Source organism: Anopheles stephensi, chromosome 2, assembly GCF_013141755.1.
Source record: "Anopheles stephensi strain Indian chromosome 2, UCI_ANSTEP_V1.0, whole genome shotgun sequence".
NCBI classification, from domain to species: Eukaryota; Metazoa; Arthropoda; class Insecta; order Diptera; family Culicidae; genus Anopheles; species Anopheles stephensi.
Genome location: NC_050202.1, coordinates 86175621 through 86202999, shown reverse-complemented (window position 1 = coordinate 86202999; position 27379 = coordinate 86175621). Strand labels below are relative to the sequence as shown.

Here is a 27379-nt window from a genome sequence, read left to right as displayed (position 1 = left end):
ATTTACTTTTAAATCACTTATATTTCACATCAATTAGATCACTTCTTCCTCACCACATAGTTGTGTGGGAGCGTTTGCTTGCGCTGCGACCACTCCCGCCGTAACAGTTTTACGCTCCCAAGCAGGTTAGTTTGACGTTCTCCGGAGCTGGTGTGCACTGGTCGCTCGGTATGCACTTGCCAGTGGTTAGATCCCGCAGATATCCGAACCGGCAAAGGCAAGCATCCTCCACTGGGCTGCATATATTCTGACAGTTTTCATCGCAATCCGCCTTGTCCGTCCACTCTTCGTAGACCGGATCACAATTGGCCGGGCCGGCCGCTGTATGGGTGGCCAGCGCAATCAGTGCTATAAAAATGGCAAATCCTACGATCAACACCCTCATGGTTACGAACACGAACTGATGCACGAACTCGGCAACGATCCGCTGGGACAGAAACTACGTAACGTAATGGCGGGGTAGCGTCACGCAGTTGCTCTGGCAGGTTGCCGTTTTTTGGGGTCTGTTGGCACAACCTGTTCTGTGATGGTGGTAGTGGTGGTGGAGGAGACAGCCAGTTGTGTAAACTGGACGACAGTAAGGCTGTGGCTGCCAGGCGCGGAGAATCTCATGGATGTGCCACGCATTCTACGACGAATCGCAATATTGCTGGAAGCTTGTGGAAGCTGAATGATCAATATATGACTTTCCTCGGAAGAAGTGGTAAGAGAAAAGTGGAAGTGGTTGGATGAAGGTACAACACTGTAAATAGTAGGTAGGGCAGAACAGAAGGACTTCTTTAGAAGCTTACATTGGACTCAATCTTGTATCTTTCGAATTAAAACAATTTGATGGTAGATGAAACAATTTACAGCACCATTTGCTTATTTATTCTTCCAAAATAAAACAGTTGAAGGGATTTTCGTTAAACATTCCACCAAAAAACCTAAAAGTTTGTCCAGACTCCACTCACTGGTTAGGAGGTGAAGCACGAAAACGTGAACGATGGAGCACCACGAAGGACAGGAACTTCGGCCGCAATCGAACACTGGCCCTCGAGCACACACTGCATCGTGTTCGGATCCTTCAGGTAACCATCGCGACAGATACACACATTCGTGACACCCTTGTAATCGCACGGTATTCCGCAGAAGTAATCACACGGCGCGTTTGAGGTAAATTCCGCATTGGGAGGACAAGTATCTGAAGAGACGAGAAAGAGCATCCGGAGACGGTTTTTAGACTCTGGTGTCCTACAAAGCGACCAGTCAGGTGTTTGCAAATTACTCACATGAATTTGCAATCGATGATCCTACGTAAAGGGTGGCCAACAGCATCAAAGCAACGAAACTTTGAACCGCCTGCATGATGCAAATGTTTCCTTCTCCGTTGAGCGACAGGTACCGAATCAGACTGAGTTTGATGAATGTTTCCGGCGAACGCTGCGTTCATTTACTGTATTCGGCCGAGCGATACCCGATCGTGCACACCTGATCAAACGGCACACCATTCGTTAGAGCTTTCATTCAGATGAGTTGAGAAAATGGTAATATAAGAAAAGTTGTGATACTGAGCTATGTTCTAGGAAATGGAACCATTGTTGAGGTAAGGCACAACGAAGGGCATCCTTTATTTGAAGCAGATTTACACAGAGGAAGCATTTGTTGATTGTTTGGACCAAGCTTCGACAAGATTCGTGGAAACAATGCTGTTCTAAGGGCAACGCACGACTCAGTTGTTCTTTTCTGCTCCATGTAGACGATCTAAAAAATGTATGTGCTGGGTAGACTGGTGTCATTATAAGGACGTGATCAGAGCTACAATCGTTGTATTTACTATGGCCTGTATATTGGTTGGATCTTATTACAGTTCATAGAGATCTTTGTCGGGGATCGGAGGTGGCCAGGTGGTAGAGGCGACCGGGGATCAAATCCCATCCGGACCGTTCCGCCGGTAGTGAAGGCTGCTTATCCAACTACATAGTATCTTTAAGTCTAGTAAGCCATACACGGCAGGCGGCCTAAGAGGTCGTTGGGACAAGAAGAGAGACGCTTAATAAATCGATCTCTATCGATGAATCGAGACTATGGGAGAGCTGATAACTAATTAACGGATTGTTCAATTGAGGTATTTCATTCATTTGGGATGGTCTTCCCACGGAGATCAAATTCCATTCGGATCGCTTCGGCTAAAATGAAGTCAAGCCAAAGATGGTAGGCCAAGACCTCGCGAGATTGTAGTGACGAAGTTGAATACTTAGGATAAACTGTTCAAACTGTATGCCTCAAATGCTAAGATAGGCATTAGTATCCAGTCAATTGTTTGAGTTACTGGCGAAGTTCAGTTCTAAACCGCACCAGAACTTCAGAGACGCACAAATCACTAAACGATACATAATTGATTGTTACTCCTGCTGCGAGGAACTCCTCAGAACAAATAGCTCAACCTGCCAGGAACGCATACCAGGAACGATTTTCGGATGTCCCAAAAATTCGCCAAATATTTCAAAACGAACGTCCAGAAATCAACGGTCAGTAGGAACGGAATCATCATGTGTGAACAATTTCCCAGGCAAAGTTTCGCATCGCCGCAGATAAACGCCTCGTTCGTGAACACCGGTAAAGGGAAAATCGGTACTTACGGTGACCGCATTCCAATTTCGCTTCCTACGGTTCTAGCCACCTGGTGGTGCTGGTGCTACCTGGCGCTAGTACTACTACCGCTACTTCGATCGCTAATTGGACTGCCTGGAAGCGATGCAGACACTAGCCAGGCGGTCGAAACTCCATTATTCTGTACGTCGGAGGATTAAGTAAGAACCCGGGGGCGCGGGGACCCAACGGAGCATAAATTATGAGCTTTCCAAAATGAATTCCACCTATCATGCGGGTGCTGCGCGTGCTTTTGGCGTGGGAAGTGTTGGAATGCGTTTCGCCTGCAAGGCCGGAAGACGATTAGCAGCGGGCGCGTTGATTAGATTTACGGATTGCTCCAACTCCACCGCGAGTATCGTAGCGAGCATGTTGCCCAAATCCGGATGACGAGACTGAGCAGGGCTTACGGTGCTAGTACGGCTGGTCAAGAGAGCGTTTGGGGCGCCGATGATTGGTTAGAAGCGACACGGTAACCTCCGATTTGTCCAGTGCTTAGTCAACTTTAGCGATTTGTTGCCTTAGGAGTGTTCCGGATGAGCTGGACTGAGGATACAACTATTTGATTTGATGACGTTGCTGTTCATCGCGACGCGACGGTGTATGCTTTGCTGTCTCGAGAGAATTCTTTTCCACAGTAAACAACGATCATTAGGAAGCTCCACTTAGTTACGGTTGTGATTAGCGGAATGGGTGACGTGTTAATTGATGCTTGGGCTGTTTGGAGAGCGCACGCTTCAAGAGGCCAGCGATGAATCGATTGCAAGATAATGTGAAGTTGGTTGGAGCAGCGAGGACGATCAACCACCAAGGGTGGCTCATTCTATTTGGCTAGCAGCGTACCGTGACAGTGACCGTGGCAGGTTGCAACTATTTCAACAAGTCTCGAAGCAATTCGGGCAACTATTTGGACAGAATTCATTCATTCACCCCAGAAAAAGGGTTCTTAACTGCAGCCCAGAACCAGAACATAACCTCAGATTGTTTCCTGCCGATGCGGGACACTTCATTCAGCACGAACACGATGCCGAAAGGAGAATAAATAATGAATAAACCGCATTGCTCTTGTAAGAGCACCGTATCGTTCGGGACAGCCAGGCAGCAAGTTTGGCATGCTGGTTTCGGTGCGGGTATTTGTAAAGATGTAAGTAGCCTAGCAAACAATAAAAAACCACGTCCTAACCCGAACCTCCATCGCCCTGCTAACTATGGTAAAACAATAACAACCGGGATAGATGGACGAAGCGAATCGACAGACCAAAAACCACAGACGAAACAAAACCACCAAAACCAACATTACACCACCGGAAAAGGGGGCGGGCGAGAAGCTGCGGCCGGTCAGGGAGTTGGCAAAAAGCAGCCTGAAGTAATCGAACCGGAAGGAAGCAGATGGTACTTCAGCCCGGCAGTCCACCGAACGATAGCGGGAGCGTATTGCCCTCGGTGTAAACTTTTCACGAATCACAATACCGACAAAAAAACAAGCCGGGGAAAAAGAAAAGTCCTAGTCCAAAACTCGGCTCTTGGGGTCGAAATTGGGAAACTTTTGAATAAATTTCATTAGAACCTTCCGCATCCTTTCGGGAAACGCAACATTCCGGCCAACCGAAAGCCCCGCGCCCGTTTCGATGGAATTGAATGGTCGGCTTGGTCTTCGATCGGGGTCGAACGATCGGGCGATGGTGAAAGTGAAAAGAAAATCTCGAAACAAAACAGTGCAGCAGGGTGGCGGGAATAGGCACAGGACGCGAAGAGCAAGGTTAGCTTTTCGCATCGCCGGCACTTGAGTACCGGAGGGAACTGGTTCGGATGCAGTCAGCGGGCTGCCTGCCCGGGTGGTAAGCAAATTATTGAACCTTTTTTGCGTAACCACTCCTCTGGGCGATGGGAAAAATGGGGGAGAAGTTTTTCGGGCGAGTTGAAACAGCATGGCAAGTGGCAAAGATGCTCGATTATCAACGTCATCATTATTAACATTATCATCTGCAGCATCGTTACCGGATCAATGGAATGTTTGGAGCTGTAGTAGTGATGTTTGTCGTCCGTGTTGCTGGCTCGTGCTCGTGGACGTGGATTAGAAAGTAGTAAAAGAAGATTAGCAAGGGGTTTTTTACCCGTTTTGTTTGAGGGTGGATCGAGTTTTATGGAACCGAACGTTGTGTCGGTTTTGTTTTGTTGCGAAGGATAATGGGACGGATGGTTTTAAGAGAATTTGTTTTCTGATGTTCCAGGGAACGATGAGTGCCGCCACTGTTGGATTAATAAATTCAGGACGCTATGGTTTTCGATTAAAAGTATCGATCGATCGAGCTATATCGCTTGAGGGCTATGAGGGTGTGCCGTGCGTTGGTATTCGTCGTAAAAATATGGCTTGGTGTGGCACTAGCCACGGGCGGCTAGATTGGGCGCCTGGAGTTATGCAATATAAATTTGTAGCTTTTCTTTTTAAGCAGTGGAGCCTTCTTCCAAGCATCCTTGTTCATCCTTGAGTGACGTTAGGGTGTGTGATGATGATGTCTGCCATGAATTATATTGTTGCTAGATGATCCCTGGATGGATTTCTGCTTACATGGAGTAAAAAGTATACAACTTATGTTCAACTGTACAAGTAGATCTGATTATCCTGACTATAGGAAGAGGGCTTATCCAAGAATTGAGCAATTGGCTCAATATCTCAGTTTGGAGATTAATAAGGCGATTAAAAGGGCCACCCGGTATAGTGAGTACGGCACCGGTCTCCACATGGCATTCCCTGGGTTAAAATTTCATCTATCGAAATGATGTCGAATGATGGATGATGAAATGAATATCGAAATGATGGTTACACTATCCTGTCAACAATTTGTTTTAGGAGTGACTGATCTACGGATAGGTGATCGTACCTTTGAAGTTATTCAAAATTAGCTGACAGCCGAGCCTCTCCACTCAAAATATCTCCCACACACGGTGAAGGTAGGATTGTACATAATATTGTTAGTCCCAGTACTCCTACTGGCCTCTGATACATCTCGAGAGAGGCCTGGATTCCGGGCAAAGACGATGATGGTGTATTTGCCTCAGAGACATGAACTCTAGGGATCGTTGACTCTAAGCACAGACATTAAAGGGCTTTTAAAAAAAAATTAAAGGGAATGACACCGGACAACCCAGACCGTTAAAGTTGTTGAAGTTGAAGAGGCCCAGAAAGGCCTGAAAGATTTCAAACGACGGCCCCAGACCGTGAACGGTATTGAGGACAATTGGACGATCTTTAAACTCACCTATAATTTCAGGTTCAAAAAATTGCTGCTACGACTACATTTTCTATCGACCCGTACACTGTTTAAAGTAGCTTTAAAGCGACAAAACTTTAAAGGAACATCGTATTAAATCATGTTAGGGAAATTTGTTCGGCCGATTGAATACCTCATTGGAAAGGCTTTAATCATAATTGTAACATAAAAACACACACACACATACTCACACGTGCTTTTCTTGCCAGCTTTGGTAACACGATCAATGTTGCATGAATTTCAAGCGTGTACCGTTCGCTCCCAAATCCACAATCCGTGCACGTTAAATCATTAAAAAATCATTTCATGTGACAACCCGATCTACCCGAGGAGAATGGTTGGCAAATGGTTGGCAAAAGCGCAATATTGAAATGGTTAAAAAAGTACCCATCCACCACCACCGGGTCGGTCGCTTTCCTACCACGCCCTTCCGGCACCGGTGCTTCTTGGTGAAATTTCATCAGCTGCAGCCACTCGCCATCGCACCTTCCCTACGGCCGTGAAGAACGGATGCTGTTGTTGGACCGTTCGAATCGGTTACATTTAATTAATTTAATAAACTCAACGATGGTGGTACACACCAGCTGCTGTGCGTAGGCTTACAATGGTTTAAAAGCAGGCAGGAGCGGTGATGAAATGGCTGTGTGTGTGTGTGTGAGCCGGAAGTTTGCTGCTAATGGGAAGAAAATGCGAGCGTTATGAGAGCGCTGTTTTGTGTGAGTGTGCGCGCAACCAGAAAACCTCCTCAAATAAATCAGAAACCATTGAAGGAAGGACCAGGAAAAAGATGGAATTTAATTATGTTGTTTACAAACATGTGACAAGCAACCGATATTGACACCGATGCGACGAAACAAACAAGAGGCGTAATTTTGCAGCCGTACATAAACACACACACACACGGCATGCTAGTAACGATATGAAATATATGGTTAATAAATTATGAAATAAAAAAACTCAAACACAAATACAAAATCCCTGCAGGCTTCAGGCTGGAAAATGATGAGCACACACACTCGCACGTCCGGAGTTCCATCAACGCAACGGCACACAGTCACGCAGGGATTTGGTGCATTTAATGCTGCCCGGAGAGGCCAGTTGCGGTCGGTGGCATGCACCAACCATTGCAGCATCCCATCCATTTCAATGATCCTTTATCGAAGTTCAATCCCGGCCAGAGCAGTTTCGGTTGGGCTGAAGTTTTGCGGACATCGTCCAACACTTGTCATCGGTTTTCGGGGGCATTTGGACGATGCAGTGAACCACCCGGACGGCCAAATGAACTCCCGTGGGCAGTAAAACGAGGGTTAATTACGGTTGTTCACTGTGTACGGGCAGAACCACGTTCCACACTGTCGTGGTGTGGTTAGGGTGCACCGGTGTGGGACCCGGGTTGGTGATAATGAGCTCCCCTTTCGGCCGAGCGAAACCTTCCGACCATAATTGATTGAAGGCGCGCCGGCAACTGTCCGTGCTTTATAACATCGTGCATAACGGCCCGGCCGAGCTGAAACGATAAACCACAAACCGAACCTACAGGACATCGATACGATTATTGACATAATCTGTATCCCTGGAAAGTCATTTGTGAAAAATCGAGGAAGAAGCATTGTGTGCTGTTGATGGGGGGCGTGGAAGATTCTTTTTAAATCAATTAATGAAAAGAGTTGTTTTTAGTGGCACGACACAAGAAAGCTTTTTTATTGTCATTTAAGGCTTAATAAGTTAAATAAGCGAGAGTATAAATTAACTTAATGAAAGCGAATGAAATCGGTTAAAAATAATGCGAAACGTAACTGGGTTACGAGAATGGCGTACTATGATATTCAAATTGAGTTTTAGCCCGAAAGTATGCAATAAGTGCATGATACGCCTAAATATATGCAATGAGCATTTTTTCTGTTCTGTAAGGTTTGTGTTACAGGACAATACGTATCATATCGTGGTAAGCGTAAATTAAAACCATTTTCGAACAATTATAGCTCAATTAGTGATATTGGTATACTTTGAGCATAGCTTTTTACTAAAACACACTGTTGGCAATAAACAATTTTCAGGAATGTCTTTCAAACGACCTCTTCCAATGCTAAAGTGCCATTGAGTCACACCGGCTAGAATGCTTTGTATGGTTTCGTCGAACATGCATAAGTATGTAGCGGCACGAAAAGAAGCGCCACTCACCGGTAAAATACTTGTAAGACATGCCACACGGACATTTGGTCGTGTACGGGTCGTGAGGGATGCATTTTCCCCCGAAACCGAACACAATCGACAGGTGGAACATTCGTGCGGCAAAGATCCACCACACCCGTTGTCAGTCACGCTTGCGGTTCGTGAAAACAACGCGAATCGACAGCCGGCGTCAGTCGGAGGATGAAATTAGATTTTCCAAGATCGTGTGCATAGCCGAGTGCAGGCCGTGGTAGCGTGGGACGGTATCGTTTGCCAATGCTAGGAACGACCCGTCGTCGTCTGTTGAGTTGCGTCGGGGCTGTTTGGTCTTCGGGCACAAAAGGAACCGAGAACCGCAGGCGCAAATGAAATGCAAACCGGTGAAAAGTTAATTTCTGACGCTGTTTTTCCACGCTTTTTCTCCCCCGGGGTGGATGGATGGATGGTTGGGTTGACCGTGGTAATGATGCTCGAGATGACGTCCCGGTGCATTGGAGCAACGTTTGGGTGGGGTGGCTGGGTGAGCAGCAAAGTGTACTCGATTAGTGATGAAGTGAAGCGAAGCAGATCAAAAAGAAAGACAACCAGCGGATAGGGAAACCCGGGGCTGAACAGGGAAATGTTCAACTCCAGCAAGTGTCGCTTGTTGGGTGTTTCGCTAGCAGCGAGCGTCCACACCGCCGGCGATGACGAACGAAATCAAGTTTAATTAACTTGGCAAATAGAAAATGAAGTGTAAAAATGCTTCCTTTTTATAGTTAATTAAAATGCGAGAAACGATAAGTTTAAGCGGCACGAGGTGGGAGCATCCAGGACGGGGTGAAAGAAAGTCCTCGGCCGTAGAACGCGATGAAGCACGGCACGGCACAGTCTAGGCGCTGCACAGTGTCGCCGCAGGCATCCCACTGAGCGCTGGCCGGCCGCAGCGAACAAACAGTGACTGATGATTGTGGTCAGTCCATTAGGTCGCCTACTGTTGGTTCGAGTGGTCGCCGGTGGTCCGTGCGGTATGGTATGGCTTAAGTAAGTTTCAACCGTGAACGGGCGCGTGCTGGCCCGCTCGCCCGGTCTCGCAAACAGTCGGAACCTTTCCGCTCATTAGGCGGTTGGGCGCATTGGGGGTTTTGTTGTGGTATTGTGAGTTTTATCAGTAATGGAGGATGGCGGTGGCGTGGTTTTGAGTAACATTGGCGAGAGCGTTCGGCGAAGGTCCAAATGAGTTCACTTAGCAACAATGAAATGAATTGGTGATGATGAAGCTCTAATGCTGGTTGTTGTTATGCTGGCGGTGTTGCTTTGAGTCGCTGGAGCTGGAACGGACGCATCGTGCTGAACCATTTCATATTCAAATTGGGTTGTGGAATTCGATTATGCTTTATAAGACATTCACTTAAGATAGTTCTTGGAAAGATAATTAGGTGATGTTTCTATGTTGTTTATCGGCTGATAATTGATTATTGTGGCCTCAGTTTCCAGAAGCAAATCGAACACAGTTTTCTTCGGAAAGGGATTTGATACTGTAACCCACGCTATGTTTTGTTGAACAGTGTTTGGCATTGTTAAAGATCAATTAGCCTTTCGGATTGCATACCTTTAGGCGTACGCTCTCGAGCAACTGTGGATTGCTTAGTAGTGTGTGTGTCATGCTATTATCCTTATTTATTGGAACGAAAAAGAGACATGGACTGGTAGAGAGCATTCGGCTGTTTCGCTTGGATAAATATGTAAATAGTTATACTTCGTAATTACCATAACCACTTCTTTGGTAAACTCAATTTTTCATGACTGACAAACATGTTTGTGTACAGTACAGCCTTACGTATCGTTTGTACGTTGAGTAACGAAAACGGAACGAATAAGTATAAATAATTCATACGATGCATCACCTACATGTGGATTTAATTGAAGTATGGATGGCTCGGAACTGGCTGCTAGTTGATCATATCGAGTAGTAGGAGTTAATGAAAGTAGAGAGCAGGATCAATTTTATTAGTCCCGTGATATTGTATTTACCACAGTGTTATGATAGTGGACATCCCTGAGACGACTGATATGTCCCCTGGGTCTTGTTTTTATTTGTTAACTCATTCTACGGATGACAAAGGTTTCGTACCGTTCTGTTTGTGCCAGTAAGATAATTTACTTTTGCTTTACTCTATGTGAAACTGCATCAATAGAACAACAAAGTTGGAAATGGCTGCTATCATCTGGAGAAAAAGTATTAATTTACAGAATCCATGCCACCAGATCACGCGTCGTTCTGCTTACCCCGGTAAGCAGCTCGAAATCCATTGTAAACAATCCAGCTATGTTGATTTTCAGGATCGAATGGTTCAGCGACAGCAGGAACGTCTTAATCGTCTCGTGAAAATATTTATCCTGCCCGGGAATCAACGAGAGCCGATGCACGGACGATTTGATCCTTTCGCTCTGTAGCAATGGAATGGCAAGAAGGCACATTTATTTCCTCGAGCATGTTGTTTGCCATCGAAGCAGTTCAAAGAAACTAACACACACACACACACGCGCACACAGCCTGCATACCTGTTCAGATATTGCGTAGCAGTTCGCAATCAACTGTGCCGTATCGAACCCGTACACGAGAATCATTGCAGTTCCCATGGCCTCCAGCTCGAACGGGCTATCATTCCCGAGCGAGAGTGTGTAAAAGTGTGTAAATTGATAGAAGAACTTAAAGGATGTAGAAAGTAAAGAGAAGAACCATTAACTGTTAGCTGCTGCATCAAGACGGCGGGCATGTTTCCTCCGGAGATATGCACCTTCGATATGAGCTCTTGGAACAGAATTAACAAATACAGTGCCACCGTCAGGGAGTACTGGCGCAGGATCGTCTGCACGGTGCCGGCACACTGTTGATACTCGACGAGATGGAGCTGGAGGCGACGGGCTGCCGGAAGCACTTCGACCACAGGTGGCGGTAGCTGGGTCGCATCTCCGGGCCGTATGCAGATGGTCCACAGGTTGGCGAGTTTGTCGTTGATTTCCCCGAGCGTCAATCGCTGTACAAACAGCAGGGCGTAAAAGTTGTTCACGTGTGCCATGTTGGGAATGAGGCTGACCATAAAGAGTACTGCATGGACAATGTTGATTTCCGCCCATTCGACCAGCGTGAGGTAGATGGACGTGTGCAGCGTGTAGACGGCACACGGAAGCAGTACGAGTTGGGCAAGAAGTTCCGCTTGCTGGGTGCGCCCGACCCGGCCGGCACGGGCGAAGGTACGTGCGTTGGCCAGCAGGTCGGTAAGAAGCCGACGATAGGTTTCGAGAAATCGCAATTGTTGCACGGCGATCAGCACACAGTTGCCGTTCAGGACCAAGTTTTCCACCGCATGTATGATGTCCTGCATGCCCACCTTGGGGATCTTCATGCGCTCGGGCAGCCGACCGAGCTTGTACTGTGCGGCGGCGAACAGGAGCAGCAGCACGATTGCAACGGGCACGCACGGTGTGCAGGACTCGAAGCGTCTTCGGCGGAAGTTGTAACGGAACGGTACGAGACCGGTGGCGTAGCTGAGCAGCAGGTTGAAGTAGATGGAAAACAGCAGCACCATGTTCGGACCGTTTAATGTTTTGCTGCTGCAGCGAGAATAACTCACTCCGGACTGTTGGAGGGGCTCGGTGGTTTCGATTCGCCCCGAAGTGATGACAGTGTGACCGGAGCTGGCTTGTACGGTAACTCAATTAATGATACTGCTTTACTGATAAAAGCTTTGATGAACCATTTTTATCATTCACTTTCCGATTGAATAAAACATAATGCCTGGGCATGATTGAGGGTGGACTTACTATCGGTTTATACAATATCACCTGCAGAAAATTATTAATGATGTACGGTGTGCCACATTAATCATTGCACGCTGGCTAGGGTCCGGGCTGTAGATAAACGATCCGGCATACGCTGGGTGGTGACCGAGCAGCGGAATGATTAATACATATGTTAGGCGAAAAGAACGAATGTAGTTGTGTTAATGAGCAATCATGCAGGTCAATTTAGGGTCAAGTGGGTGTATGTTTGTGTGTGTTTTTTTATTTGATAGCTTGTTTCGCAATTTATTTATTTAATTGTATCAATAAAGCTGAAAGATGACAACATTAATGAACATAATTTAATATTGCGAAAGAATGGTACATTCGAAAAAATGAAGTTGTGTGTGCCTGAAAGTATGCAATTTGAAGTGCAAAGCACTGCCATCATTAAAAATAATTCAAAAGCTGTCAAAATGAAGACAAATGAACAATATTAATTAGTTCTACAACTCCCTTATAGTCAGAATCGTATTTTAAGTCAGTTTTGAAGCATCTTGCTGACATACGAGGCGTCTGCATTGATGGCTCGATTTCAAACAACACCCCCGGACCGTGTACTGCATCGATCAAACTTTAATGAGAAATGTGTTTGTGAAAAGGATTGCTTGTCACTGTGTGTGCGTCTCCCACACTCTGGATGGCGTCTATTAAAGTCTTACCACGGTGCAGGAAGAACTTTCCGAACCCTGCCCGCTACCGTGCAGCTGCACGCACAATCTATCATCGTCTAATTTTCTGCACAACTGATTGGCCTGCCCTGACTTGCAGGATCGTTCGAACTGATAAAATGACGCTCCTTTGGCGTCGGTCTGCAGCAGTTGCATCGTACGGTTTCTAATAAATTTTCGTTATCCTTAGCTCCTTTGTCATTGGCCGGTTGTAGGGCTGCAGCGCTGCTCTTGTGGACTGATGCGCTTACGAGTGGACGGGTTACGAGGTGCGCCGGTGGTGAAGGTTTTTATCGGGCTGTTGAAGGCGCGTAAGTAGCCTCGTCGACGTTGATGCTTTCGCTAGCAGGGTGAAGATGATGAAGATTCATTTGCCGTTTGACCGCAGCAGCAGTAGCTCCGGCACCAAAAAGAGGTCGCACGTCCAAATCGATCCATTGTCGGCGGATTCTTGAGCCATTGGCTTAGGATGTGTGCACCGTACGATGGGTTAAACTTCAAGTGTAATATGAACGTGATGACCGTATCGTTTGGCAGCTCGAAACAGCTTTCATCAATGGTTGTTCAGTGAAATTTTTTGTTGTTCGATCCTCTGCAATGTTCTCGACCACTTGAAGGATAGGGTGAGATATTTATTGCCTCACCCGTTGTGTGAGTTTTCCGCAATGCTTGAAAGCTCTAATGGGATTGCTCATATATTGAAAGAGAAACAGAGATCAAAAGCAAACATTGCACAGGTAGAATATTGTCATCAGTTTGCAAATAAATCTATTCACTTAACATTGCAGTGTTCTGCAGCTAAAGTTCATTTGGACTGGTGTTTATCTTGCCTGATTCAATCACAGGTGTGCCTTGAAGAAGCGAACCCGAAGGGATTTTAATTAATTTTTATTGTTTGTGCTGGATCGGAGCGTAAAGTCAGCAGGCAGAAGGTTCCGTACGGATCCATCTTACCATGGTTGAACACAATTATGCAAAGCGATGGGTTCCAACGCTAGTTTGCGATTTAAATACCCGGCCCGGTGTGAGCTTCGAAGGATAAGTAACGATCGGCTTTTTTGTTGTCCTCGTTCATTCGCTAACAAACTGCCCTACTGACAATCTCTTTTATCGCACATCAGCAGTCATTAGGATTCACAGTCGGATGGGCAAGAAATACGAGCCGGAAGTCGGCCGACTCCGAACGCCAGACGTTGTAAGGATCGCGAATATTGGTCGTAAGTCGTGCAGTTACAATTTACTACAGCCGGTGACGAGAACGGTTACAGAACACAGACCGAGAACGAATCCGTTTTGCTGGCCGCTGTCATTTTGTGGAGCATAAAAATGGCTGACCAGCGAACGCGCTGACGGGTTTACGTCGGGCAAATGCTGGCGGCCGACGGCGTACGTGACCTGACTTGATACAATTGGTGGGCTCGTTCGCTATGCCTTCACCGTCGTAAAGCATATAGCCCAATAGTTTGGGCTTATCGTTGAACCGTGAAATAATAAGCCATCGTTCGGCGGCGGTTGGTAAAGCAATCGTAATGATTACGAGGAAAGTTAATTAAATCTAACGTTTTGGCGTACGTGGACAAGATTAGAGCGAAAGTGGGAGACGGCTTTGGCCGACTGGCGTACTGGGAGGGATAAATCTTGGCAAATGGCGGAGGCATCGTAGAGAGAATTGACACCGATTAGGAAGGAAAATAGATTGGTAGGAGGGTTCTGTGTCGTTCTAGGGAGAACATAGAAAATCGAGATTACTGTATTTGAAATATTGTTGAAACGGAGCTAGAATGGATGGTTTCGGTAATTGAAAATCAATCCATTGTTAAGGGCATTAATTGTCTTTAATGACTTGAAGCTGTAACCTAGCGCGTAACGCTGGGATGTTAACACGCCTAAATGTATGCAATGTTTGGTTATTGTAGCAATGTATTGAATAAACTTCTTTAAGTTCGTTATGAGTGCATTTTAAAGTAAAGGAAAAAGATATTTGATGTTGGAATATCTCAATTATTCAATTTCTTTCTCTCAAAAAAAAAAAAAAAAAGAAACACAAATGGCCCTTGAAATCTAAAAATACAGAAGGAAACCATTCGTTCAAATAGAAAGAATTTCCCTTTATCGTTACTTTCCCCATCTCTTAGCAAGACGTTTTTTTCCCACGAGAGAAACCAATTTTATAATTTTCCCATTGCCCATTCCCCACCGACGCCGTTCAGAGAACAGTAAAGTGCATTTCTATTGCATTCGGTACATTTGGCCTGCCCTGTGGCCCTATTCACAAATCAGGCAAACAACGTTAACCGGGAAGCGTCAGGTATTGTGCTTCCATTGTTCGGATTTGGTGTGTTTCTTTTTCACCTTTGTACCGTTTGCAATTGCCTTGCGGGAGCAGTGTCTGCAGTGTAAGAAACCCGTAAGAATGCAGCCTGTTCTTTGTACAGCTTGTTCTTGTGTGTGCCTCACTCTCTCTTTCTTTCTCTCTGCGGATCGGCTCGATAGCGAAATAATGCATGTGCAGTTCAGATGGGAGTTTGTTGGGTTTCCGGCAATTGTTATTTATGGTGCACCAGAAGGCATTTATAAGTTTCCGAACGGAGGCAGCTCGGCTACCTGAGTGTGCTTGGGAAATGCAATCGGGTGTGGTAGTAGGCTTCACCACAGTTTGTCACCGAAAACCCGGATCGGCCGTCCGGAATCGGAGTAATGGGAGCCTGTGTGTTTAACCTGCCTGTTGTACCGTGTTTTGGGGTGATGTTTGCTGCTTGTTATTTCATTTCTGTGCTTGTTTATTGAAAAGTTTGCGCTTGATTTGACCATTAGCTGAGCGTTGGTCATTTGATGTGTGCTGCTTATGGCATCGCCCGGAGCGATTGTACTGGAGTACATCTTGAGGTTGTTTTTCGGAAAACAAGTTTAAGCTTTGTTGTACAAGCTCGAGGAAGGAAAGGATCGATGAGAAATAAAGGGTAGAGTGCTGTTTCCGTAATTCGTTCATCATAAAAACTACTCACACACAGCACTCGACTGAAGGGAAATTGAGTTTGCAAACAAGTGGAACGACGAAATGCAGCATTCCGGTGCATTTTTCAAGCATCGGAACAACAATCGGACAGGAAGTATTTCTTCGCTTCACCTTCATTTGCACAGTTCGCGCTTCGAGTTCGATACGTAATACGGTACATTAAGTCCAAGGAACCCAGCGAAACAACGCTTTCGTGGATGTGCTTCTACAAATAGAGCGTGTTTTGTTTCGTGAGCAGCGAAAGCAGAAAAGGAAGTGGTGGAAGAAAAGTTTGAGCAGCAGTAGTTACGTCGCTTTCGTCAATGTAAAATGGTTGCTCTCGACGCGTCGATAACACGCTCTCTCGTTCTCGGGATTGTTAGTGGACCTCTTTTCTGGAGCTTTCGTTTCGTCCTGCTTTGTGTTGTGCGAGGCTGTTCCTGTCCGGGTCCGTCACCAAAAAGCAGCTTTGTCATAGAATGCAATTGGAAGTGCATTCTTTGACAGAGTTTCCGTTTTTTGCCAGCTAGTATGAGATCGGAAGAGAAGTACTGTTCAGTGGAAGAGTGTCACGCGAACGTTGTTTTCGGCATGTTAGTATTGTGTGAGCTGTCACCATTAGTATTTCGTTAATGATGTTTGGAACAATACTTGCGGGACTCTTGAGTGTAGCCTTTTCAAAACTGTGAGTAATTGTACGAGAAGAATATGCTGTTTGAATCATTTGAAATGCTTAGTGAACAGGAACGCCTAAAGGTATGCAATTTCATGCAGTTATTAGAACAACAGCACAAACCTTCTTTTTTCTCATTTACCTCAAACATATCACGTTAACAATCTTTGCTTGTTTGCTGAAAAATTAACGAAAACCTCTTAACCGGCTGTATTTTCATGGACCACAGCTTTCCCGCACGTCCCCGGGCACACCGGCCCGATTTCTTCGCTGAAATGAATTCCACTAATTAGAATCAATTTCTGCTCGCTTCTCACGACCGGTCCTGGTCAGTTTAGCGCTGCTGTAAGCTTTTCTTTCTACGAACGTTTCGAGCGAACCTTCCATTCGCCCTTCGCTCAGGGTTTGGCTAGATGAAGAAATTAGTGCTTTGTTGCTGATGCCCGTTGACCCAACGACGGCGATGCCGCGCGCCCTCTTGTTGGGATGAGAAGAGATTAAAGTAAGTGAGTGAGAGAGTTCAGCCAAACGGTGGAACGCACGAACCGCCGGGCGCAACAAGCGGAACGGGGTGAAAAGGATAAACTTTCTTAATTATAATCTAATTCCTTTATTAGGTGATGCCTTGCGTCTTGAGCTTGTTATTTGCGTCGTCGTGTATGCGTCTGCCCGCTGACAGGAAACATGCTCGAGATGAAACATTATGCTACAGGCAGCGTACGGCGGCACCAGTATGCTGTTGTGACACATCCCTGAAGCTTCCTGTACGAGCGGGTTGGGATGTGTCAAGGACTCTAGGTGGTGGTTAGAAGCGGCGAGCCTAACTTTCTGGCGAAGCCATTCTCGCCGTTATTGTGCTAGGTTTTAATGTGGCGCTTGGACGTGCTTATGCTTTAATGCCTTCGTCCAGAAAGGAGGCTTTTTTGTATGTCCATTTCACCGTCCTAGGACTCATCCTCACGAAAGGTTTAGTCTCTTGGTTGCCTCTCGCTTTTTCTCGTTTACTCGCGATGTCCTTAATTTAGTACAAATGTGCCGCTCGTTGACGCTTGCAAAGTCGCGCAAAGCAGGAAATGGTTATTTTTTCATATAATCACCTCGAACGGACCATTCATCATTGTTTCGTCACTGGTGGTGCAAAGTTTCTTTCTTTTCCACGCACCTCCAACAGGCAGCAGGAACGGGGCGCGCAACAGAAAAGGGAACCGTCGTAACGTCGACACCAACGACTGACACAAGCCACAGACACATTCGGCACATGGCGCGGCCAGCGCTATAATAAAGTTATCTTCACCCCGTAGCGTAGCGTAGCCAGCAGCAGCAGCAGCAGCAGCAGCGGGCTCGAGTTATGGGCGAGTAGTGAAAGAAAAACATCGGCAACAAGGCACGTCGATGGTGGCCACCGGCACGCTTTCGGGTGTGAATGCGGATGCTAATAAATTATTCATTCAACGTACTCATCACCGGTTGTCATACGTTTCGGCGAACGGGTCCAGCGAGCCCGCCAGCGCTCACACATTTTTCGAACGAAAATGCGCTAAGCTTTCGAAAATCTATTATTTCACTTTCACCATCGTCCCTTGGAATGGTGTGTGGAATCGGCGATGATAGAAAAGTTGTCGCCTGCGGGCGTATTGGGGAGAGGGGGCAGCGTACCGAAAGGATAACACGAGAGCCATGCTTTAAGAGCAGGGGCTTAAAGTAGTGAGTTTGTGGGTTTTATTATTTTCGGTTGTAATAAATAAATCTTGTGTAAGCCAATACCAATTTGGATGAGAAATTGTGTGAAAAGAATGAAACAATGTTTTTTAACCATTAAATACGTTCACATTAAAGCTAAAAACTGAATAGTGCATTCAAATATGAAAAAATAAAGATTTACGCCTGAAAGTATGCAATCAGCAGACCCAGCTTCCTGCAGATATACGTCTACAGCTAAGCAGATTTCATAGGAATCGCATTTTGTTTTCCACTTCTCAGTAGTTTTGTAGCACTTTTCATTCAAACCCGTGAACAAGGGCTTCAAACGGAATCTGTCAAACTAAAATCATTTCATCAACTTATCATAAACAAACGACCATAAACTAAATTGAAGCAAAAGACAAAAAAAAAACAGCAAGGTCACCAGATCCGCATCGTGCTAGGGCATCCCGCGGGGTAGGGGAACGATCCTCACCATTCGACAAATATCCGAAAGTGCAAAGTAATTACCGTCACAGCGAGGTTTTAGCACCGTGCTGAATCGCTGAAAGCTTTCGCCCCCTGCTGAAAACTTAATCGAGTTGCGAGAGTTTTTGGCTGCCGGATAAGAATTTAAGCTCCTATTATTTGTAATAAGAAACACCTTGAGGCGGTTTTTCGGGGAGTTTTCACCAGCAACGATGTTGCTGCATCCGGAGCCGAACGTTTCCCAGCCTCTCACCTTGCTTGGTGCCCCCCCTCCTGCGTTTCTGGTGCGCCAACAATGACTCGCAGCAGAACCGTCACACCCGAGTATTTGCAAATGACTGAGCGTCTCAGGCTCAGTGGAATCGTCGTTCCCGGGCCTCTTTTAAGGCAACGTCGCATTCTCAACTACAGGCCGCGAAAGATCGCACAGAAAATGGGGTAAAGATTCTGGGTGCTACGGAGATTCATTAAAAGTTTCCCGTTGCCGTAAGATGGAAAAAGGGAAAAAGAGATCGCATCAAACAAAAACCAACGAAGAAACGAAAAAAAAACGGCCGCTGGCAGGAAACGTTCCGCTGCACTTTAACGAGTTCCGCATGATGGAGCACAGGCTGCGTCGGAACGCGTCGGATTGAAAATGTGCCGGGTTTGCGAAACAAAATATGCCATTCCGCCGCTGTGTACTGGCGGTGATGAGCGGCCGGTTTTAACGCCGGATCCGTTCTGCAGATGGTGAAACTCTGTCGCCAAGATGAAGTGTAAAGATTTGTGCTAAATAGGGTAAAACTCGTCGCAAAAGCAAAAATCGTCGAACATTCCGAAAGGATTAGAACGGCTTGAACGGTTGCGTTCGTTGTTTAGCTTAGGGTGCGATAGGGGAACAGAAAAGAAACGCGGCAAAAATACCGTTTCTCTAAATCCTGATCTGAAGCGGTATGTGTGTGTGTGTGTGTGAGAGAATTCGTACTTTGAGCCAGCGGCAATTTGGAGCTTTATCCGTCACTTACCACCATTGTGCAAAGGTGGTTTCGCAAAGAAGCGTTTGCCGGGTAAGTGAGAACATTTGCCTCCCTCGGTAAACTGCCATTGTCGAACGGACGGGCGCGTTCGAATGTCGTTTAGCGAATTGTTTACCATTTCTTGAATTCTCATTTCCCGCTCGCGCACGCCCCGCCGAAACTAACCCTTGCGTTCGTTGGGTCGTCCCACGCTAAATAATCGCATTTCAGTCGACAGAAAAGCAGCTTCCGAAGTGGGGCCAGCACCGAATTTCGCGTGGCGTGAAATGTGTAACACCTTTATCACGAAATGAAATCATCGTTCGCTATTACAGTTACCTTTTTTTATTACACCTCACTCCCTTTGCCGCTCACCGCACCATCATCACCCTACCCTGCGACGCTATTTTTCCGATCTTTTCCCCTCTACTAAGCCGAGCTGATAGCGTTTTGTGTAAGCGAAGAGTTTTTACGATTGTACAATGGTATGGTGCGCACGACACTAGTGATGGGTTGTTTGGAATGCACCTACGGTTCCATTCCGGATCAAGCCGGTTCGACTCCAGTTCCGATTCCAAGGAGAGATCGGCAAGAATTTGCGAGTATAATCTCCCCTTTGGTATTATTAAGGATAACAAGAATGCTTTTCTACGTATATTACTTTCATCGCGCTGACGGAATGCGATTCCAGATGGTTCGTCCGATTCTCAAGGTTCCGGACGGCTCCAGATGATTCCGACGGTTTTGGACGTTGTCAGACGGTTCCGACGGTTCCTGACGGTTCTGCAGATTCCAGTAGGTTCCGACGTTTCAAGACTATTCCAACGGTTCCGGATGATTCCGACGGTTCCAGACGATTCCGACGGTTCTGAACGGTTCCGGACGACTACAACAGTTTCAACGGTTCCGGACGTTTTTTTGCACCTACCTTTTGGAACTGGTTTCGAATTTTTATTGAATCGTCCGAAACCAATTCCACTGCCAAAAATGCCCATCGCTACACCTCACTAACGAATGCCGTGGGGTTCGAGTGAGCGAGAGAGAGCGGGTGACAAAGACATTTTCACGCGATTATTGTAAGGTGCCACATGGTTAAATTTTCTCGCACTTGAGGCAAGCAAACGTGTACGTCGCTAAAACTCAATAACATAAACAAGCAAACGGGGAAATGTTCATAAAAGGATATTTGATTTTTTTCTCTTCTTTTTATTCATTTCTCGCTGCTTAGGTTGTGTTTTAGCTTGATAGGAATTTGGTATCGCACTTTGAACATATGGTAGGTGGCCTTATGTATGACTCACTTAGCTCAGAGGGGGAAGGAGCTCGGTCGGTTGGAAACGGCCAAGTAAATTTACTTTATAGTGTCATTGGAAAATTTGTTGTTCCGATGGAGACGCCTGGTACGCCGTTTCAAAGGCAGGCAGTTGATGTAGATTATTAAAAAGGGCCAAAGCTCGTCTGTTCTGTTTACCTTCGGCCCGATGAATGAAACTAGCAGAAACCAATATTGGAAATGAAGAAGTTTGTTTGGGCACATATAGAATTCCTTTCATCGAACCTTTTTTTTCCCCTGTGATGATGATGATGATGGTTTGGCTTTGGTGCGGAATGGAAGAACCTATAAATAACATTACGTTAGGTTGACTTGCTGCCCAATAAACAACAAACATCTTGCTTGTGGAGGCTAGCAACCGAGACTGCAAACCAGAGAGACAGAGCACACAATGAGAGGGATAAAAAAGTCCTAATATTGTCCTCATCAACAGTATGCAGCAGAACAACAACAGGAATGCAAAACATCCGCCCGGCAGACCGGTAGACCGGTTAGACAATAATCCAACGATCAAATGCAATCTGGCACGGCTCATCGGGCTGGAAAACAGGATGTGGGAAACAAGGGAGGAGGGGAGGGGGGTGGGTGAGAGCAGGCTGACTGGAAGTCGCAGGATGTTTGTTTTTGTTTAGCAAACCATCTCCAAACCCTGTTGAACAATAAATCAACGTCAGGGTGTCTTACGGATCAGCAGTTTACCGTAACGATCACTTCCGATGATCTCTATCTTCGAGGTCCTGCCGGAAGGGCAGATATGGGTGAGGCAATCTTCACTCTCCCCCTCCCTCCCACTGCTTCAGGTGAGATAGGAGAATATGTTTCCATTTAATCCGGATTGCTGTTCAGCCTCCCGTATTTGGAGGGACCGTTCTGCCCATAAGGATCCTACTGGATGCGACTTCGAGCGGAGGGTGGGACAAATGCTTGCTCGCACACAATCAACACACAATCGGCCTCCCATGGGGTTCGGTTTCTGGGTGTCTCTTTTTGCCGCCCTGATCGGAACCGCCCGATACGATGCGCTTCATTTGAAATGCAAAAATGTTCATAAAATTCGATTGGATTTACTTGTTTCCCGTGGCCGGGCGGTAGCGTTTACATCCGCTCCCTATCACGCAGTCGGCCCCGGCAGGCACGCTAGGCATTTCATCACGAGTTTACAATCTTACCGCATTAATCTTTCCCCTTTTTTCCGGGATCCGGGAAGAGTTAACCTTTTGCCAGGTGGTGCTGGGAACGGGGACGGTGGAAGGAGTTTTTGTCCTCATCTTGGAAGTTCTTGAAGTTGTTTGCTGGTGCCCCAAAGCTTCGGTTTGCTCAAGAGATAGGATTACAATTCGACTTTTTTACCTCCCCATTCCGGGATGTGGGTGCGTGTGCGTGCGTGGTCCTTATGGGCGGTATGTGTTTACCTTTGCCAGTTCTTCAACAGAAAATTGTACCGCAGGGATATTTTGGTGCATAAGAAGGCAGCCCGGATTACGTTATCGGCCGGATACTAGTTTCGAAGCTAGCTGGTTGAGTGGCTTTTTTGCTTGGATTTGTTTGGAAATAATTCAGTTCCAGCGCAGACCAACCATGGTGACTTTTCCTTGCTTGCTTTTGTGATGGTTGGGCGTGGGCAGAAATTATCCGGTTTTTGTTTGTTTTCCATTTATCCGAGACCGGGTTTCGGTAGATTGCATTTCATGCTTACGGGGGTCGCCCGTTGTTCTCCCAATTCCAATATCACTCCATCCAGCCATCCATCGTACACGTGTTAGAGTGGTTCGTGCGAAAGGAAGGGAGAGAACGCAACACACGAGTAGGCAACTTTTTTCCTGAATACCTGATTCTCCCTGAATGGGACAGTTTAAAACGATCACAAGGCTTACCACCTTTTGTTTGCCAGGTGATTCGCAATTGTGCGCTTGCCGGTCGAACATTCTGCGTACGGGTACGTTTTCCTTTCCTGGAACAAGGATTAATGGCATGTGCATGATGCTCGACCTACTGGTGGCATTAGTCACAAAACTTTTGCTTTATGCAATTACGCTCCGAACCGGGTCGAAGTGGAAGGTGTTTGCCAGCTGCCACACCACCAGCACGAAGTAATGATTCGAATGGCGAAAAAAGGCCTCCCGAGCGGGATATCGTGCTTGAAGCATGGGACATCCTCGAGGCACCATCCTCGAAAGCATGTCTAGCATTCCGTTGGGAAAATCTACGATCGCTCTCGGTGGAGTCGTTTAAGGTAGTGTAAGGCGGCCGGCCTTTTTTCCTTGCGTTCAAAGGAATGCTTTATGCAGAAGTTGTTTTTATCGTTGTCGTTGTACATGGGCACTATTGCGCCATGGCAGAAGCGGACTGCTCGAGTTACGCCTAGACCAAACCGATAGTAAAGTTGTACTTTTTCACGGTGAAAGTTGTTGTACCGAGGCCGGTTTTGTTTTGGTGGAGGTGGAGTTTCTCACCTGCTCAGTGTACGGCGTGAAGCTTCTCCTTCACCCGGTCGGGAAGACTAGCTTTATCATCGGGCAAGCTGTAGTATAAGTAGCTTTCCCACCAACCACCAGGTAGATGGCTAGGTTCAATCGGAACAGGATGAAATCGTATTGCACCGCGTCGCTGTATCCACGCCCGTGGTGATCGTGCGTGGACCGGGACGATGGAGGTAGATGGGGTTTCATTTTTGCTGCGATGTTTCATGAGTGGATTTTAATTGAAACCGGCAAACAGGCAGTGTTTGTATCCTCGGGGGCATTAAAGCTGTCGGAAAAATAATGAATTGACAGTGGCTGTGAACCGGTTCTGCTTTTTTAGCTCTTTTGTGTGTGTTGTGTGCCATGCGATAGACTTAATGTCGGCATTGTGTAATCGGTTTTTTGTTAGTTGCCGATGTTGCGGATGTGAAGCGATTAGGTTGTACATGCTATTTTCAATTGAGACCATGGCGAGTGTTTAAGGCACGGGTTTTTTGTGGAGTTAATTTTAATTAAGCGGATATATTTGATCGTAATTGATACAAGCTGAAATGTTTTCGATAGTGTTGATGTAGGGTTTATTAAAGTTATATGTTTGAAGTTTATGCTATATGCTTCAATTCATTTTTCTAAGCTCGTGTGAGCCAAAGAACCTCATCTTGTGTTCGGCTGTTCGGAGTCATTTCATGATCAAACAATGGCTATAAATTGCCCCAACCAAAGGAAATTAAAGAGCTCTTTAAGTTGAATAGCTTGTTTTCGATCATGTGCTGAAGGTTTAATCGATTTTACCTTACATTGCATACCTTGCAGGCGCATATGCCTCCTAGATGCTTGAGCATGGATGGAGCTAAATTGCTTGAGATACTTTATCGAGTTGTTAATTGTTGAATAACTTTCAACTGAATATATGTTTAACATTTTTGATAACATCAAAATTAGAAGCTTATATACACAACATTTAACAAAATAATTGAACTACCACACAGTCTCCACACATTCATTAACTCACTCAAGCTCACCAAAATGGAGCTTTATCAATACTGTTCAACTCCACATAATGTCATCTTCATCAAGCAGATGTAAAATTATGCAGCTCCAATGAGCAGGTGCTATGTATTGCACATTTGTATGCAAAATTATATCCCACCATCATCATTTCATGTATGTGGTGGTACCGTGAAACGAGAAAGCCCGCGATTATCAACGAAAGCAGGTGGCGTTAGTTTTAACACAACATAATGATACCGAGAAGCACTGATGAGATCGATGTTCCATTGTTCGGTTCGATCGGTTGGACTGTCGTTGTGGCGGTTGTGTCTAATTATCATAACTATTTACGATATGCATGGAGTGGATGTTGGTCGAGTGGATTAATTTCGACTCGTGCTCGATAGAATTAATGCTACCGGTTGGAAAAGAACATGGCTACGGCTGAATCGTTATAGTTTAAGTGCGGTTCCGATCATTATCGATTGGTTTCTATCGTATCAGCTGTAAAAAAACAACTTAAAATTTATCTTAAAAAGTAAACAAACTTGTCTGATGAATGTGTTTTATTGCTTCGGGAGTAAAACACACTCACGTGTGCTAGAAAATGGAAGCGCCTAGAAGTGCGCAATAAGCACTTCTGGCTTATCAGCCAGAACGGTATGCTCCAGTGGGGCAACTGGCATATGTGACATATGGGATAAAATTTTGCTGCACGTACGGCGGATAAATCAATGATCAACTTCGCCCATAATCTTCCCAAGGTTTGCGGTACCATTTCTCAGCTGGCATACTTGTGCTTTTGCCCGCAGCGAAAAAGGCAACGCAGGAACGCATACGTCGCACATCGCTATGCAAATCATTCGATCGTAATTCCGTACGTGCAAACGGGTCAGAATGTACGTGCGCTGTGGAGGGTCCTGCGGGAATTTGAAGTAGGAAATAAACTTCTCCCGCTTCGGGCACTGCTAGCTCGGAGTGCGTTAAGATTTTCGGTGCGATTGAACCGAATCTGAAAAAAAGGTCACAGTTAATAGAGAGAGAGAGAGAGAGAGAGAGAGAGGGAGAGAGAGAGAGACCGGGAGTAAGGCGACGGGCGGTAAGAAGGCCAAGGGCTAGAAATATCGTTTATGTATCAAATGACGATAAAAACATTAATTACGATCTACAGTGGCACCCGATTAAAGCGAACCCAAGAGGATCCGGATCGGGGATATCCCGTGCGGAACGGAGCTTCGGCAGGGCAGAGCATGGATTGGAGGTTAAAAGAAAATCGAAAAACGAGCAAAACCAACCCTCATCCCACGTCCATCCTGCTGCCAATTAAGTGGGCAATCATGTGGTTAAAATAAAGTCCCGGGAAAACCCCGTACCGGGTTCCACCCGAAGTATGGGCATAAAATCGGATCGCTAGCAACAATGCTGCCGCCCTTGCTCCATTAGTATTGTTATTATGGCAACCGCAGGCCACCGCTCGCCGTTGCCGTAGTGGGGCCATGATTTTCGATTATCCACAATCAGGCGAACGTGCCGAGACTGGGAAATTGCATCTCGAGGGTGCTCCGCGCAATGGTTTCCGTGCCCTGTCGGAAGGGATGAGTGGTCGCTCGTGGTGCCCGAGTGTTTGTTGTGTTCTTGAAGGTTCGTAAAAATGAGCAACTTACTACTACGAGAAGAGCTAGAGAGTTGTAACAAACACAACGAAAAAAAAACAAGTTCAAGGCTCAATGGGACCCATTGTCGGGGAGTGCCATTTTTACCACTTTAAGTGGGATATTCCATGGCAACTATAGGGCGTAACGGGTTGTGTGTGGGTTGGAGATAAGTTGAATGAAGAATTGACCAAGAAAATCTATATAATTGCTTGTTTTTTGAGCTTCTAAACTTTTGCTGCACTAAGACTAACACTTTAAGCGAAAGTGCATGACGGCGCCATCTGTTAGAAAAAGTTGCAACTAAGACTGATATTGAGTTAAAAATCACTCGCTTTACTGGACATGAGTTGTGTCTCAGTCAGTAGAATCAAATTATATTCCTCCACTTGTCATTGAACCATCCGTGGACATTGATGCTGTCAGGAATATAAATCGTTTAAGCTTGTACCATCTGGCGAGCATTTATTTGCCATCTCCCGGTCATTCGGCCGAATTCAGCACTTTGAATGCAAGCATCAACCTCGGAGCAGTAATGCTCGGGAATGCTTCAAAATTACAGTCGACACACAGTAAGACATTCGTGAGTCCTCGAGATGGTACTGTCTCTTCACTGCTAGCCGGACCAACGTCAATCCCACCACCACCTGTGTGCAGTTTCGAGAATCGTCCTGCTGGCCAGTCCGATCACCGGAACGTGACTCCATCATCTTCGGACAGCGAGTTATTCATTTTGTCTGGTAGAAGCGTCCCGGCTGAAAGACCCAGCTTAAGCTAGAGTTAGCAGGACACCAAGTCAGCCAACTGCAAGAAATTGGAGAGGCAGTTTGGAGAGAGAAAACAGGCGCCGTGGATGTTGTAGCATGTGTTCCTGGGGTGTGTCTGGTTTGTTGGGCAGCGGGAACATGATGGATGCATCACTTGCACCGACTGCTTGATTGCACCGAATTGCAACAGATTTTTGGTCAAGTGCCGAAAGCCACTCCACACACGGGCGTTCGCTGACAGGTGCAGACGCTTGTGAGACCAACGGTCCGGAATGACCAGAAGGCTTTTGTGTGTGTGTGGGTTTGTTTTTCCGGAGAATGGCTCTATTTTTCTTCTCCTCAGAATGTTCCAAGAATGTGACCGTAAAATTGGTGTACGACGCATAAGAAAAGCTTTAAGCAATTGCCACCACTGAGCAAGACTGATTTCTGGTGTCAGTTAAAAATGTGTGATGTCTGAAAATTGCTTTCCGTCTGTTTTTTGCTGCCTTGAGCCGCTTCATCCCGCCCAGGGACACTCTCACACCATCTGCTGATTGTCGGAGATCGGCAGACTGGCTTACTCTCTCCGTTTCTCTCGCTTAGCATAGCGCGAAAACATAATGAGTTGCGAAATGACATTCCACTCGGCCACGAGCCCGGAACCGTGGGGTTCGGTGTTGATATACAGCGATCGCTTTATCATGTGAGGGCGCTTTGCGAGATGGAAGCGGCGCGTCACACGGGTGCAAAAGTGGTGCGCGTTGTGATTGGATCAAATATTTCAACC

The 27379-nt window shown here is 46.1% G+C and overlaps 3 protein-coding genes across 3 annotated transcripts; all 3 read right to left on the bottom strand.

Annotated features, from left to right (window-relative positions):
• Position 1: 1 nt before the first annotated feature.
• Positions 2-437, bottom strand: LOC118504942 (chymotrypsin inhibitor Ani s 6-like). The gene has a single exon (XM_036040040.1). The coding sequence runs from the start codon at positions 383-385 to the stop codon at positions 110-112; it is 276 nt and encodes a 91-aa protein (XP_035895933.1). The 5' UTR covers positions 386-437; the 3' UTR covers positions 2-109.
• Positions 438-847: 410 nt separating this feature from the next.
• Positions 848-1421, bottom strand: LOC118504941 (accessory gland protein Acp62F-like). The gene is made up of 2 exons (XM_036040039.1): positions 1272-1421; positions 848-1183 (listed from the first exon to the last, which is right to left on the bottom strand). Exons 1-2 carry the CDS (start codon positions 1345-1347, stop codon positions 957-959), a joined length of 303 nt encoding a protein of 100 aa, XP_035895932.1. The 5' UTR covers positions 1348-1421; the 3' UTR covers positions 848-956.
• An 8859-nt stretch (positions 1422-10280) lies between these two features.
• On the bottom strand, positions 10281-11647 carry LOC118502483. The gene is made up of 3 exons (XM_036034714.1): positions 10856-11647; positions 10620-10766; positions 10281-10505 (listed from the first exon to the last, which is right to left on the bottom strand). Exons 1-3 carry the CDS (start codon positions 11645-11647, stop codon positions 10302-10304), a joined length of 1143 nt encoding a protein of 380 aa, XP_035890607.1. The 3' UTR covers positions 10281-10301.
• Positions 11648-27379: the final 15732 nt, after the last annotated feature.